Source organism: Jaculus jaculus, chromosome 14, assembly GCF_020740685.1.
Source record: "Jaculus jaculus isolate mJacJac1 chromosome 14, mJacJac1.mat.Y.cur, whole genome shotgun sequence".
NCBI classification, from domain to species: Eukaryota; Metazoa; Chordata; class Mammalia; order Rodentia; family Dipodidae; genus Jaculus; species Jaculus jaculus.
This window is the reverse complement of record NC_059115.1, coordinates 35,153,617-35,166,845: the sequence shown is the minus strand read 5'-3', so window position 1 is coordinate 35,166,845 and position 13,229 is coordinate 35,153,617. Positions and strand designations below refer to the sequence as shown.

Here is a 13,229-nt window from a genome sequence, read left to right as displayed (position 1 = left end):
GCAAGTGGTTTGGTAGTATCCTGTATTATTGTGGAGACCTCATGTCTCCCTGGCAAATAGAGGGGTTCATTTCCAGCCCTCGGAATTACCAGCTAGTGTCCATGGTTTTAGTGTAATGCTTTCCCCATCTTTTATGGAGCTCTTCTATTTACTCCCTTCCCTCCCCCCACAAACACCCACACCTTACTTATCTTCAGATGATGACGTGTAGAGTGGTATCCCAGAGGAAAGTTCCTATGGGGTTGATTCATGTTCACATTAGTATTTAGTATAACCCCACAAACCCCTTTCCTCTTATTCCTAGGCCTTTTCATACCTCTTTCTCTCTTTTTCTTTGTTTCTTTCTTTGCTGATCATTGATTGTTGTGCATACCCCTTTCCCCCTTTCCTTACTATTTCCATTTTTTCTTATCTTCATTCTAATGTTGTGGCCATATTGAAGATATTTATTACAGCTTACAATTAACTGACACTGGACCAGGTTAGGAACTGCATAGGAAAGAGGTTGATGACTTTTGTCTTTCTGTGTCTGTGTGACTTCACTCAACATGATTTTTTTCCAAGTTCCTCCATTTTCCTTAAAGTTTGAATTTTTACTTTTTTCTTTACCACTGAGTAGAATTTTATTGTGTATATGTACCACATCTTTATTAACCATTCATTTTTGATGAGTACCTGAGCTACTTCTAGTTCCTGGCTGTTGTGAATAAAACAACCATAAAAATTGTTTGAGTGAGTATCTTTGTGGTATACAGTAGACTTTAGGGTATATTTCCAAAGAGACATGTATGACTCTAATGAGCTTTTGAAGAGTCTCCATATTGATTTCCACGGCGGCTGTGCACATGTGCACTCCTACCACCAGTGGGTGCTGGTTCTTTTTTTCCGCCACCTTGCCAACATGTGCTCATTTGATTTTTGTATGGTTGCCATTCTGACTGGAGTGTGCTGGAGTGTCATAGTTGTTTTAATTTGCATTTTCCTGATGAGTAGAGATGCTGAACATCTCTTTAGTTGTTTAATACCATTTGTATTTCTTGCTTTGAGAACTCACTGTTCAATTAATTCCCTGCCCCATTTTTTTGAGTGGGGTGCTTGCTTTCTTTTTATTCTTTAGGTTTTTGAGTCTTTGTTGGTTCTAGAAATCAAACCTTTGTCAGAGGATTTTTCCCATTCAGTAGGTTGTCTATTGAGTCTCTTGATGGTTTGTTTTTCTGTACCACAGCCTTTTATTTTCATAAGCTCCCAGTTATTGGGTGTTTGCCTAATTGTCTGGGCCACTGGAGCCTTGTTCAGAAAACCTTTCCCTACACCTATATCTTAGAGTGTTCTCCTTATCTTCTTTTCTAACCAATTTATAGTCTTGCATATTTATATTAAGGTCCTTGATCTATTTTGAATTTATTTCAGTGAAAGATGAGAGGAGGAAGCCAAAATTCAATTTTCTACATCTGGCTGTCCAGTTTCCCCAGCAGTAGTTAAGACACCGTCTTTGATGCAGTGAGCACTTTTGGTCAATGTGCCTGTTTGTATGCCAGTTGCATGCTGCTTTCTTACCATAGCTTTATAGTATATCTTGAAATATTGTATGCATGTCCAGCTTATATATGAGCACTAGAGACCCAAACTCAGGTCCCATGCACCATACTTTTTGAGCCATCTCCCCAGAAATACTTCTAAAATTAACTTTCACATGTTTGAAGAGCTTTACTATTATTGGAGCACGTCTGTAGATTTGCTGATTTACAGAAAAGGGGTAGAGGTAAAAGGTATATATTTTAGGGATAGAACATCACTTATGTTCTTCTTAAGACCATTGTGTCTTCCTTTCCATGAGAGATGAGACCTGTATTTCCTGACTCTGATTCTAAGTGAGACTGAGATTAACTTAGAAGACTATTATGTGATTTCTGAAGTATAAAAGTAAGTAAGGTTCCAGGTGGTTCTCTTGATATATTTGTCCTATAAACCATAAAGCTATAGATACCATCTGGAGAAACAGCAAGGTGCTATGCAGGCCAAAGTTAGTAGCTAAGTTGCTTTGTGACAGTGAACCTCAGCTGTTACACATGGGAGATCCGAGCTGCCTCATAACAGAGAACCAATACATCCACCTACTCTGACCACACTACAAAATGCATGTCCTCATTAGTCTGAGCAATACAGTTTGGATGTTCTGTTGAGCAAAGAGATGAGAGGAGCACATGCTGCTGCAGCAACCTGGACTCTGTGCATGGAGAGACAAATGAGGGCAGAAAACCTGTGGTGAAGATGTGAGTCAAAGAACTGCTTTGTCATCTGGGTAGCCATGGCCACAAACCTTCTCTGTGCAGGGGAAAGGAATTTCTTCCCCGCACTCACATCCAGCAGACAATATTTCAGGCCAAGGTACACACTCTCATCTATGACTTGCTCTCTGCTGCCCTTCCTGGCAGGTATCCCTGTTTTTTTTTTGTTGTTGTTGTTGTTGTTGTTGGTGGTGGTGGTGGTGGTGGTGGTGGGTTTTTTTTTTACCTTAATACTCCTCATTGTGGCAATTCTAGAAATCTCTGCAGGTAATTACCTCCCCTGAGATCCCTTCTCTTCTGTTCTGTCAACTGCTTTGCATTTTTCTTTTCTTTCTTTTTTTTTTTTTTTGTGGATAAAGTTCATTGAACTCAGTTCCCCTTTTTCCCTTTCAATAAGTGCATGAGGTACTAATAAAAAGTTTTAGGATAAGAAATGGAAATAAAAAGGCCATTACATTAGAGAATCCATCTAGAAGGTCAAAGCCACAATATGCTATTCAAAATTATCACTTAAAGTATTCAGTACTTCTGCCTTAATTTTTTTAACATGAGCTGTAATGAGAATGGCAAAGAGATAACAAGAATCATTTCTCCCCACAATGACTGAGAAGAGAGAAAGATTAGCTGATGTGCTTCATCCTGATGAATATTTAGCTGGTGTCCATGGGATCCTTTTGAGATCCGGGCCTGCAATACTCTTTCTTTCCCCTCTCAATAAGTACAAAAAGCTCCAGTCATATTATTTAATGAACCGAAGACACAGAAGTTATTGCAAAGCACAAGACTCCATGTATCCAATGTGAAAGAAAAGAAAGGTGGGTATGTGAACATTAATGTCTTCCTACAAGATGGCAGAATTCTCATTTCTCACTAATAGCATGTAAAATCTGATCTGAGTTTCTTTTAATTATATACTTACAGTTGTTGGAAGCAGAAAACCACAGATAAAAATTATATTGTTAACAATTTTGTTTTTATTTTTGTTTGTTTCTTCCTTGCTTGATGCAGGTTTGCATTGATTCTCTACTCAGAGACCTTAAAAGACATGATAAAAAGTATATTTTTATAGTCTATAGGGCTAGTATCCCAGGGATGTATAGAATAAACAAATTGAAATAATTCCCTGGACCACACACCAATTGACCCAAATTGGTGAGACCAAAGCAGTGTTCATGGGCAATTAGTTACCACTCTTGATGTGGTAACTGCACTGCTATTTGAAAGGTTCAAACTGTTTCTTGCAGTGGGAATATTTAAATTAGATGACAGTTAAGAGAAAATACTAGTGCACGGGAAAAGCACTAGTCTGCCTAAATAAAGGCATGCGATCTGTGTAGTCTTGAAATAGCAAATAAAATGTTGACAGAATAAAAATGATTAAAAATCACTATCATAGCTGGAGAGGTGGCTTAGCAGTTAAGGTTCTTTCCTGCAAAGCCTAAGAATTCATGTTCATATTTCCAGGTTCCATGTAGCCAGACCCCCAGTTAAGTAAGCATGCAATGTCACACATGCACACAAGGGGGTGCACACATCTAGACTTAATTTTCAGGGGATAAAGGCCCTGGCATACTCATTCTCTCTCCCTCTCTATCATTTTTTTAAATAAAAATCACGATAATTTGTTGGCCACTTATTATGTAATTGTCCTAGGACCATACACATCATGAAATTTTAATGCTCATTTGAAACCTGTGAGGAAGTATCATGAGTGACAGTGACAGGCAGGTGAGTAGAGTAAGACTGAATGATTTATTCAGGTCACAAAGATATTAAGAGGTAAATTTAAATCATCCTCTAAGATCCCAATACCAGTTACTAAGCATTCTTCTGGTTTAATTATCTGAGTGGCTGAGAGAAATGACTTTTCCTCCTTGGACCTAAGTGTGCTTATTATCTGTACAATTACAGTTTGGTCTTCTATGCCCCCTAGTTTTGTATTACTTTCCAATTAGTCCCTCATCATATTACCACAAATTTAATGGCTTTAGTTATGGTGAAAGCAGTGCTTGGTTCATCTGGAGGCTGAATGAAAATCCAACTTCCTTCCCTTTCTTGCTCCTAGAGCCCACATCAGTTCATGACACATGCCTCAAACTCTGTGACTTCTTTTTTTATCCTCGAATTCCTGCTCTGTCTTTGGCTCCTCCCTGCCTCCCTCTTAGGTGGACTATTGTGACTACATTGGGTCTATCCACATTAACTATACTATCATTATGTCATGGTCCTGAACTTCACGTCATCAAAGACCCTTTGCCATAGAAGGAAACATACATGGGCTTTTGGGTCTACAACACAGTCTAAGCAAGTTCTGTTCTTTCTGTTCTTCCTGCAACAGGTATCTCTAGAATGGTGCGTACATGCTTAGCTGTTCTTCTGTCCTTTATATAATGATTCCCACTACCTGTGAGGTCACTTTTAGCATGAGCTCACTAATGTCTTCTGTCTTTTATGACCCAATATATCATCTCCCTCTCTGAACCTTTGTAATATCTTTGTTCCTGTACACAGTGACCCATTTTAGGCAGCCCCTCTGAACCCCATACCTGTTTTTCCAAATGGTGGCATTTGTTGGCTTGTGTCTTACTTTTACAAGCACAATTTCCTCCATGTGGTTGATACACAGTCATAAATGTTCATATGAACACTGCCTCTCCATAAATCTTGTTTTGCCTCAGTCTTATCACATTTGACCTACATATTTTGAGGCAGTTTCCACCACATTTCTGTTTTCATGTTCTAGAGAGAGAAGGCCTTTTACCATGACCCATTTGACCATTTTACTCTGCTATATGCCTAGTGAGCTCAGTAATGTCACCTATCAGTTTCCATGCTCAGACTTAAGCTGTCTTCTAGTTAGTTTATACTGGGCTAGTGATGGACTGGAAGACTGTTTGGCTGGATTTCATCCTTAACACTGAAGGAAAAAAAAACAAAGCAAACAAACAAAGAAATAAACAAATGCAGTCTTGACTTAGGAAACCAGTCAGGTAAGGCTCTGACTTCTGGCACAGGCTTTCTTTTTCCCTCCACTCTACTTAACAAGCTTTCTTCCCACATAGTCCCCATCCTCAATTCCATTGATTCTGCTGTCAGGCAGAATTCTCTGAGAAGTGAACTTAACCTTTCTCCCCTTCCCCTGTGAGTCTGTGCCTCCTGACTCCCAAGCCAAACACTGATACCTCACCCCAAATCCTGCATATCTATGATTTTTAACTCTTTCATGTCTGTGATGCAAATATACACAGTGGCATGTATTTTTGTAGAAGTTAAAGACTCTGATGACCAGAAATCCAGTTCCACACCATCCGTTCCCAACTGTGAATATACAATTATCAAGAGTGCCTGCTGCTCCTTTCCTCTCCCATTGGAAAAAAATAGCATGATAAATATATAACCCCAGTGATTCTGTTCTAGCTTATAATTGATCTGTAACTTTTCTTGTAAATGGCAAAAAGTAGAACAGCATTTTGCTGGACTGTTGATCCAGTGTTAAGCCATAGACATATATCAGCATACTTAATGAAGCCAGTGGTATTTATTCTATTTCTAAGGAATTACAAATGAAACCATACTCAGTTACTAACCACTGCTTTGCCACTGTTGTAGAAAATATCCAAAACTCATGACCTGAATCATTGTAAATGATTTGCCTCATGTCTGACTAGTTAATATAATGGCTCTTTTATTTGCCTCCATGTATACACTGACATGTATGTAATTTTGTATGTGTGTGTGTTGCAGATAGATATATATGTGTTCAATTAATGTATTCATCTTTTTAAAGTAAGTTTACTGTCTACTTTAGTCAAACTAATTGTTTGCATCTTAAGGTGGACATGTTAAGAAGACCTAATAGGGTCTGAAAAAAAAAAAAACAGTGTTTATTGAGTCTCTTCCAGGCACACCTACAATGTGTCATATTAATTAGAAATAACTAGCAAAAGCATTTTATGTTCCTTCAGTACAGGACACATACTTAAATGAACAATTTTCTTGTTTGCATGCTTGTTTCTAAAGGACACATTCTTCTTATATTATACTAGTTTTGAAATTGTTCTTTGCTGACCATGATTTGTTGTTAAGTGAATAATAGCCATTGTGAGCAACCTTCTCAAAGCATTAAGTTAAAATACAATGTCAACTCTGAAAAATCATGTGTGTAGTTTTTCATACTCAAGATTGGGGAGAAGTTTAGAATAAACTTTTCAGAAACATCAAGACTAGAAATACTGAATGGGGCAGACATGGTATTGTCCTGCCTTCTGTAATTAGTATTCATAGGCCTGTCAAGTGAAGGGTCATCGGGAGTAACCTTAGCAGCAATGTCATTTTCTTCTAATTGCTCTTCACAAGTCTCTAGACTCATCCATGTCACAAGAGGAATCTTGCTATTGAAGTTACTTTCTCATTGCTGAACAAACATCCAAGGAATGTGAAGGAAAAGGGTTTATTTCAGGCTTACATTTTCTAAGAGAAGCTTCATCATGGTGGAGAAAGCAGCTTACTTTATCATACACCCAGCGCAGAGAGAAAATCAACAGCCAGAGCTTGATCTGGCTCAGAACACACCTTAGGGATCCGGTGACACACCACCTCTACCTGCTGGAGACTAAGTAGGAAGCGTAATAAAAAACTACCTAAGGCTATGGGACCATTTACATACAAACCACCATACTTGCTTAACTCTAAAATATTTTTCCTGTGTTCTTCAGGTAGTGCAGGCACCCCAGTGATGTTCAACAAGAATGGTGATGCACCGGGGCGGTACGACATCTTTCAGTACCAGACAACAAACACCACCAGCCCTGGTTATCGTCTCATTGGTCACTGGACTGATGAACTTCAACTAAATGTGAGTTGTCTGTTCTCTTCCATTGTGTGGTTAATGAATAGACTTTTTTTGTTTTGTTTTGTTTTGTTTTTTGTTTTTTCGAGGTAGGGTCTCACTCTGGCTCAGGCTGACCTGGAATTCACTATGTAGTCTCAGGGTGGCCTCAAACTCACGGCGATTCTCCTACCTCTGCCTCCCGAGTGCTGGGATTAAAGGCGTGCGCCACCATGCCCGGCTCAATGAATAGACTTTTAATCTGCTCAGTTAGAAGTTTCCTGTTTGTATGTGATGTGCATATACGACTGAGTTTATAACTTCTTACAGGTACCAACAGGGGCCAGTATCCATTAATAACCTAGCAGTGGTAATGATGGCAGGAAATGTGGACAGAGTTTTTATATAGTGTTCATCATCTGTGTCAATTAATTCACTTTATCTGTATCTCATCTTCTGTAAAAAACAAGTTACATGCTAACACCTTTTTAGGAATCAGACATTATTTTCCCAGGTTCACTCTTTATTTCTTATTCCTGGAATGGGATGTCACCAATGTGAAAACTGTGAGTGACCCAGCAGGTCAAAGGGCCGACCCAGTGATGGTGCAATCAGTAGGGCATAAAGGGAAATGAGTTGAAGAAGGTATGAGCTCAGAGTTGTGTAGGCCTATTGACAACTAGGAGGGGAGGAATATTTACCTTCATTCTGAGAGATCTATTAAAAGCCACTCACAGGTGATAAGCAAAATATTGGTGTGGTGGTTTGAAGGTAAAATATCCTCCACATGCTAATGGATTTGAGTAATTAATACTCTGTTAGTGGTCCTAGTTGGGAACATTATGGAATGCTGAGGAAGTGGAGACTTGCTGAAGGAAGTGTGGCACTAGAGGTGAGCCTTGAGGTGCTACGACCCAGCACCACTTGCCACACTCAGCTCTCTCTCTCTACTCCCTCCGTACTGATGTGATATTGGCCTCCTGCTCTCACCGTGCTCTGCTCCTTCTTGAAGTCATAAGCCAAAATTAAACCTTTTCCTCCAAAAGCTGTTTCTGGTCAGATAATTTGTCCCAGGTAACAGTACATGTGACTACATCAGATTTATAATTAAGACTGGATAGGAAGATGGCTCAGCAGTTTAAGGCACTTCCTTACAAAGCCTGTTGACCCAGGTTATATTTACCAGTATCCACTTAAAGCCAGATGCCACAGAGTGGTGCGTGAGTCCAGAGTTTGCAGCAGAAAAAAAGCCCTGGAGTGATTTTTCTTTATTTCTTTCCTCCTTTCCACCTCTATCTGATATACAAGTGAATAATATAGGGATTTCTTTACATTTAAATGTGTTATGAATTTGATTGCTGACTAGACAATGACTTAGAGGGGACAAGAACAAGGATATAAAGACTAATTAAGAGTCAATATGCTGAGTGTCAGAGTAAAATATGGCAGAGAGTTTACTCTCAAACTTTTACACCAGAACGTTTTGGATGCTCATAAAACCTAGAGTGGGGCTCATCCCCAGAGTTTGACTTAGGAGGTCTGATGCTATCATGGAGCTAGGTGTTATCCTTTCTAAGATGTCCCCCGATGATGCTGATGGTGTTTGGGAACCACTGGCGGAGAAGCCACTGTCAGCAACTGCCTGCCCCATACACATGTGCACACATACACACACACATACACACACACACACACACACACACACACACACAAATAGATATATGCACATAGAGCATACACATTTACATACACATAAAAGAAAAAGTCATTTCCTCATTGAAATTTTAACTTTTAAGCATATGGGACTTCTTAGACATTACAAGAGTCAAAATTTAAGAGATATAACCGTGAAACCCAGACAATAATATTTAGGTATAGTTAAACAAAAGCTGTACATAGATAATCTATAAATGATCATTAAATATAATGGAAAGAAAGAAAAAGGATAAAAATATAGGGAACATCTCCCAGGCCTTGAAAACATCAGAAAATGATGCAATTCCTTTCCAAGTATTCCAGACAGCACCCAATAAAAAAGAGGATTTCAATTTGCCTGGAGATTTGTTGCTAAGATCTATGTGCCAAGCTGGAGAGATGGCTTACTGTTTAAGGTGCTTGCCTGCAAAGCTTAAGGACCCAGGTTAGACTTTCTAGAACCCACATAGGCCAGCTTCACATGGTGGCACATGAGTGTGGAGGTTTTGTTGCAGCAACAGATGGAAGCCCTGGCATGCTTTCTCTCTCACATGCTCCCTCTCTCTCCCTCCCTCTCTTTCTCTCTCTCTCTCTCTCCTGTCTGTTTCAAATAAATAAATAATCTATGTGCCTTGGGACTAAGTATGTGTGTTTGCATGCTTTTCCCCATTTTGTAACACAGAGAGTGGTGAGTGGTGTGTTAGGACTCATCTATGGGCCATTCTAATCTCATGAGGACACAATAGATTCAGCTTACTATTGCATGCAAAGTGGAGGAATGAATGAATGAGCCAACAAGAGAACCATTTTTAGAGTGGGAGAATTCAACCAGTTTTTCCACTTACATAGTGGGTCTGGTGAGTGGGTCACCCTGTGACAGCCTTCTGTTGTTAAATTGAATTGAATCATGTTCACCAGGGCAAGAAAGTAATAGGGAAAGTCACTAATGTGCCCACACTTCACCTGACCCCTCTTACCTACAGACTTACAGCCATGGCCCAGGTGTCCTATGCAGTGATTAGCATCCTGTCCAACATCATTTACCCATGGTTTTCTTTTCAGTATTTTTATTGTGGTTCTGGGGCTGAGGAGATGGTTCAGCGGGTAAAATGTCTGCTGCATGAGCAAGAAGACCTGACTGCATATCCCCAGCACCCACACAAAAGCCTGTAATTCTGGCTGGCACTGGGGAGGTCATAACTGGATCTCTGTGGCTTACTGGCTAGCTTACCTGCATGATTCAGTTAGCTCCAGGATCACTGACTCACCATGGCTAAAAAATAAGGTGGAGGGATGGAGAGATGGCTGAGTGGTTAAGCGCTTGCCTGTGAAGCCTAAGGACCCCAGTTCAAGGCTCGGTTCCCCAGGTCCCACATTAGCCAGATGCACAAGGGGGCACATGCGTCTGGAGTTCGTTTGCAGAGGCTGGAAGCCCTGGCGCGCCCATTCTCTCTCTCTTCATCTATCTGTCTTTCTCTCTGTGTCTGTTGCCCTCAAACAAATAAATAAATAAATAAATAAAATTTTAAAAAATAAGGTGGAGAGCAGCTGAGGAGACACCTGACATTGACCTCTGCCTCTGGTCTCAATGGTTATGTCCACACATGCATTGCATGCCACATACAAATATACACAAACAATACCGCGATCAGTTTAAAAAAAATTATTGGAGTAGAATTCCAGCAAACACTGCTCTGCAGACCTACTTTCTCTCATTAGTGGAACAAAACAAAGCTTTTCAAGTAATGGATGCACTTCTGCTCCTTTACAAAGGCTCAGAGGTGCTCTTCCAATCCCCAGTTACATCTTCTTCAGCGAATGAAAGTTTCAGGAATGCTTTCGCTGAGGTCAATAATTGCAAATTAGTTTCTAAGCCAAGAAAGTTTTCAGTGTGCAGAATCCCAGTGCTCTAGATCAAATTTCTCTGCTTTCTGGATGTGATCCTCTGGCGTGTCAGTGTCAAGCAATATGTCCTCTGCCACAACACATCTCACATAACCTTCCTACCAATGCAGCAGCCCTCCTTGATTCCTTTGGTACCAGGTACCAGGATATTTCTACATGAACAGTTTAGTCTCCCATTTGAAAATTCCTAAAGAAATTACCCTAGCTCACCTCCTCAGATTTCTGTTGTAATATGGAAACATTTCATGAAATGACTTTGGCAAAGAAAGGAAGAATATCTGCAATGTCAGGCAATCTACCAGCCTGCAGGGATGCTGGGATAGCCATACAGATCCTTGCATTCCAAGTGCGCTGCAATGAGGGATCTCCAGTGGCAATAGTGGTTTTTAGGATCACACATAGTCATTAGTTTAGGGGAAAATCTATCAAAATATTATATTTGAGAGGTGTACAGATGGCTTAGTGGTTAAAAAGCTCCTGTTCAATTCCCTAGTATCCACATAAGTCAGATGCACAAGGTGGTGCATGCATCTGGAGTTTGTCTGCAGTTGCTAGAAGTCCTGTTGTGCCCATTCTCTCCCTCCCCCACCCCTTTCTCTCATAAATAAATATAGATATAGATATAGATGATATAGATATAGATCACACATAGTCATTAGTTTAGGGGAAAATCTATCAAAATATTATATTTGAGAGGTGTACAGATGGCTTAGTGGTTAAAAAGCTCCTGTTCAATTCCCTAATATCCACATAAGTCAGATGCACAAGGTGGTGCATGCATCTGGAGTTTGTCTGCAGTTGCTAGAAGTCCTGTTGTGCCCATTCTCTCCCTCCCCCACCCCTTTCTCTCATAAATAAATATAGATATAGATAGATATAGATATAGATATAGATATAGATATAGATATAGATAGATATAGACATAGACATAGACAGAGACAGAGACAGAGACAGAGACAGAGACAGAGATAGAGATAGAGATAGACATAGATATAGATGAGAGAGAGGGAGAGATTGGGCATGTCAGGGCCTTCAGCCACTCCAAACAACCTTCAGACATGAGCTCCAACTTGTGTATCTGGCTTATCTAGGTCCAGGAGAATTGAACATGGGTCCTTTGGCTTTGCAGACAAATGCCTTAACCACTAAGCCAGCTTTCCAGTCCTGTTTTTAAGCTTTTTATGTGATTTATTCCCTTTTGAACTTATATTTCACACATAGAGACTGAAAATTCCTTGAGGATATAATCCATATTTTGCAATTTTTGCTTATGTACATGATAGTGCAGTAAGCCTTTATAGTATTTGTTAATTAATATATAAATCCATGTAGGGTATACCTAGATTATTTGTGATAATGGACATGGTTTGCATCATCAGCCTTATTCTGGGAGCATAGCATAAACATTACATATTTTAGCTCTGTGTTTTGCCTTTAATGGTCCCTAAGAGAAGGAATTGCAATCCTTTCTATTCAAGCTCATCAATGCAGCCATAGTGATGTTGGGAGATGCTCAGACAAGCCTGTCTATTTGGACAAACCATTTGCTGGATGACCACTGTCCTACAGAGGTCATCAACAGGCTCATCCTTGAAGTGAGTGAATCTCTGAAAGTGAGTGCTTCTTTTGGAGTTCAGGGTATGATTTTAAGGCCACTTAAAGAGTTTCAGGAAAGAGAAGCCAAAATGCAAAAGTAGGTCTATATTATGCTGTTTGAGCCCTAAGAAACCCTAACTAAATACCATTTCTAAGGTCCTATGTGCTGGCTCAAATCAGATGTCTCCTATGAACTCATGTGTTCTGAATGTTTAGTCCTCAGCTAGTGGCAATTTGGGAGGTAGAGCTTTACTGGAAGAGGAGTGTTTCTGGTAATGTGCTTTGAGTGTGAGTTATAACCCACCTTCCCCCTTTCCAGAGCTCAGGTCACTCTCTTGTTATTTTCTACCCGCTATGCCAAGATGTGCTGTCCAGTCTCTGCTCTACCATTTTTTCTTGTCATCAAGAAGCTTCCTCTGGGAAGCTTCTTTAAAACAAAATAAACTCTTTGGGGCCATCAGCTACTTTTAGTTAGGCATTTTGTCCCAGCAATGTGAAGGTAAGCACAATACCTTTAAACTCTTCTGTTAAAAATACAAAGGTTTAGGTTTAGGTCAGATGGCAGTCACTTACAATCTTATCCACTATAGTACTCAACAAAGAAACAGTGAGCAGGGCACAGTAACACACACTTGTAACCCCAGTGCTCCAGCATTCAGGGGGCAAAGGCAGGAGGACCAGCTGCCCAAAACAAACCTGGGCTGCATTATCCGACACTGTTTTCAGTAATCAAGGGGATGGGTTGAAACTCAATGGTAGAGTGCTGGCCTGACATTATCAAGATTCTGAGTGCATCCCTGGAACTGTAGAAAAGAGAAAAAGTAAATAAATAAAGTGGATTTGGACATTATTGTGCCTAGAATAGCAAAGAAAAGTTTCATTGGACAGAACATGTTTATGTCACTTTACTAAGATAA

The 13,229-nt window shown here is 39.9% G+C and overlaps 1 protein-coding gene across 4 annotated transcripts in view; it reads left to right on the top strand.

Moving 5' to 3' along the window:
* The window catches only part of Grm7 (glutamate metabotropic receptor 7), a 934,876-nt gene that overhangs the window by 618,466 nt on the left and 303,181 nt on the right, over positions 1-13,229 (top strand). For all 4 annotated transcript variants that reach the window (XM_045134253.1, XM_004651486.2, XM_004651485.2 and 1 more), the window contains exon 7: positions 7,004-7,143. In XM_045134253.1, coding sequence (XP_044990188.1) covers positions 7,004-7,143 — 140 coding nt within the window. The remainder of the gene's footprint in view (positions 1-7,003; positions 7,144-13,229) is intronic.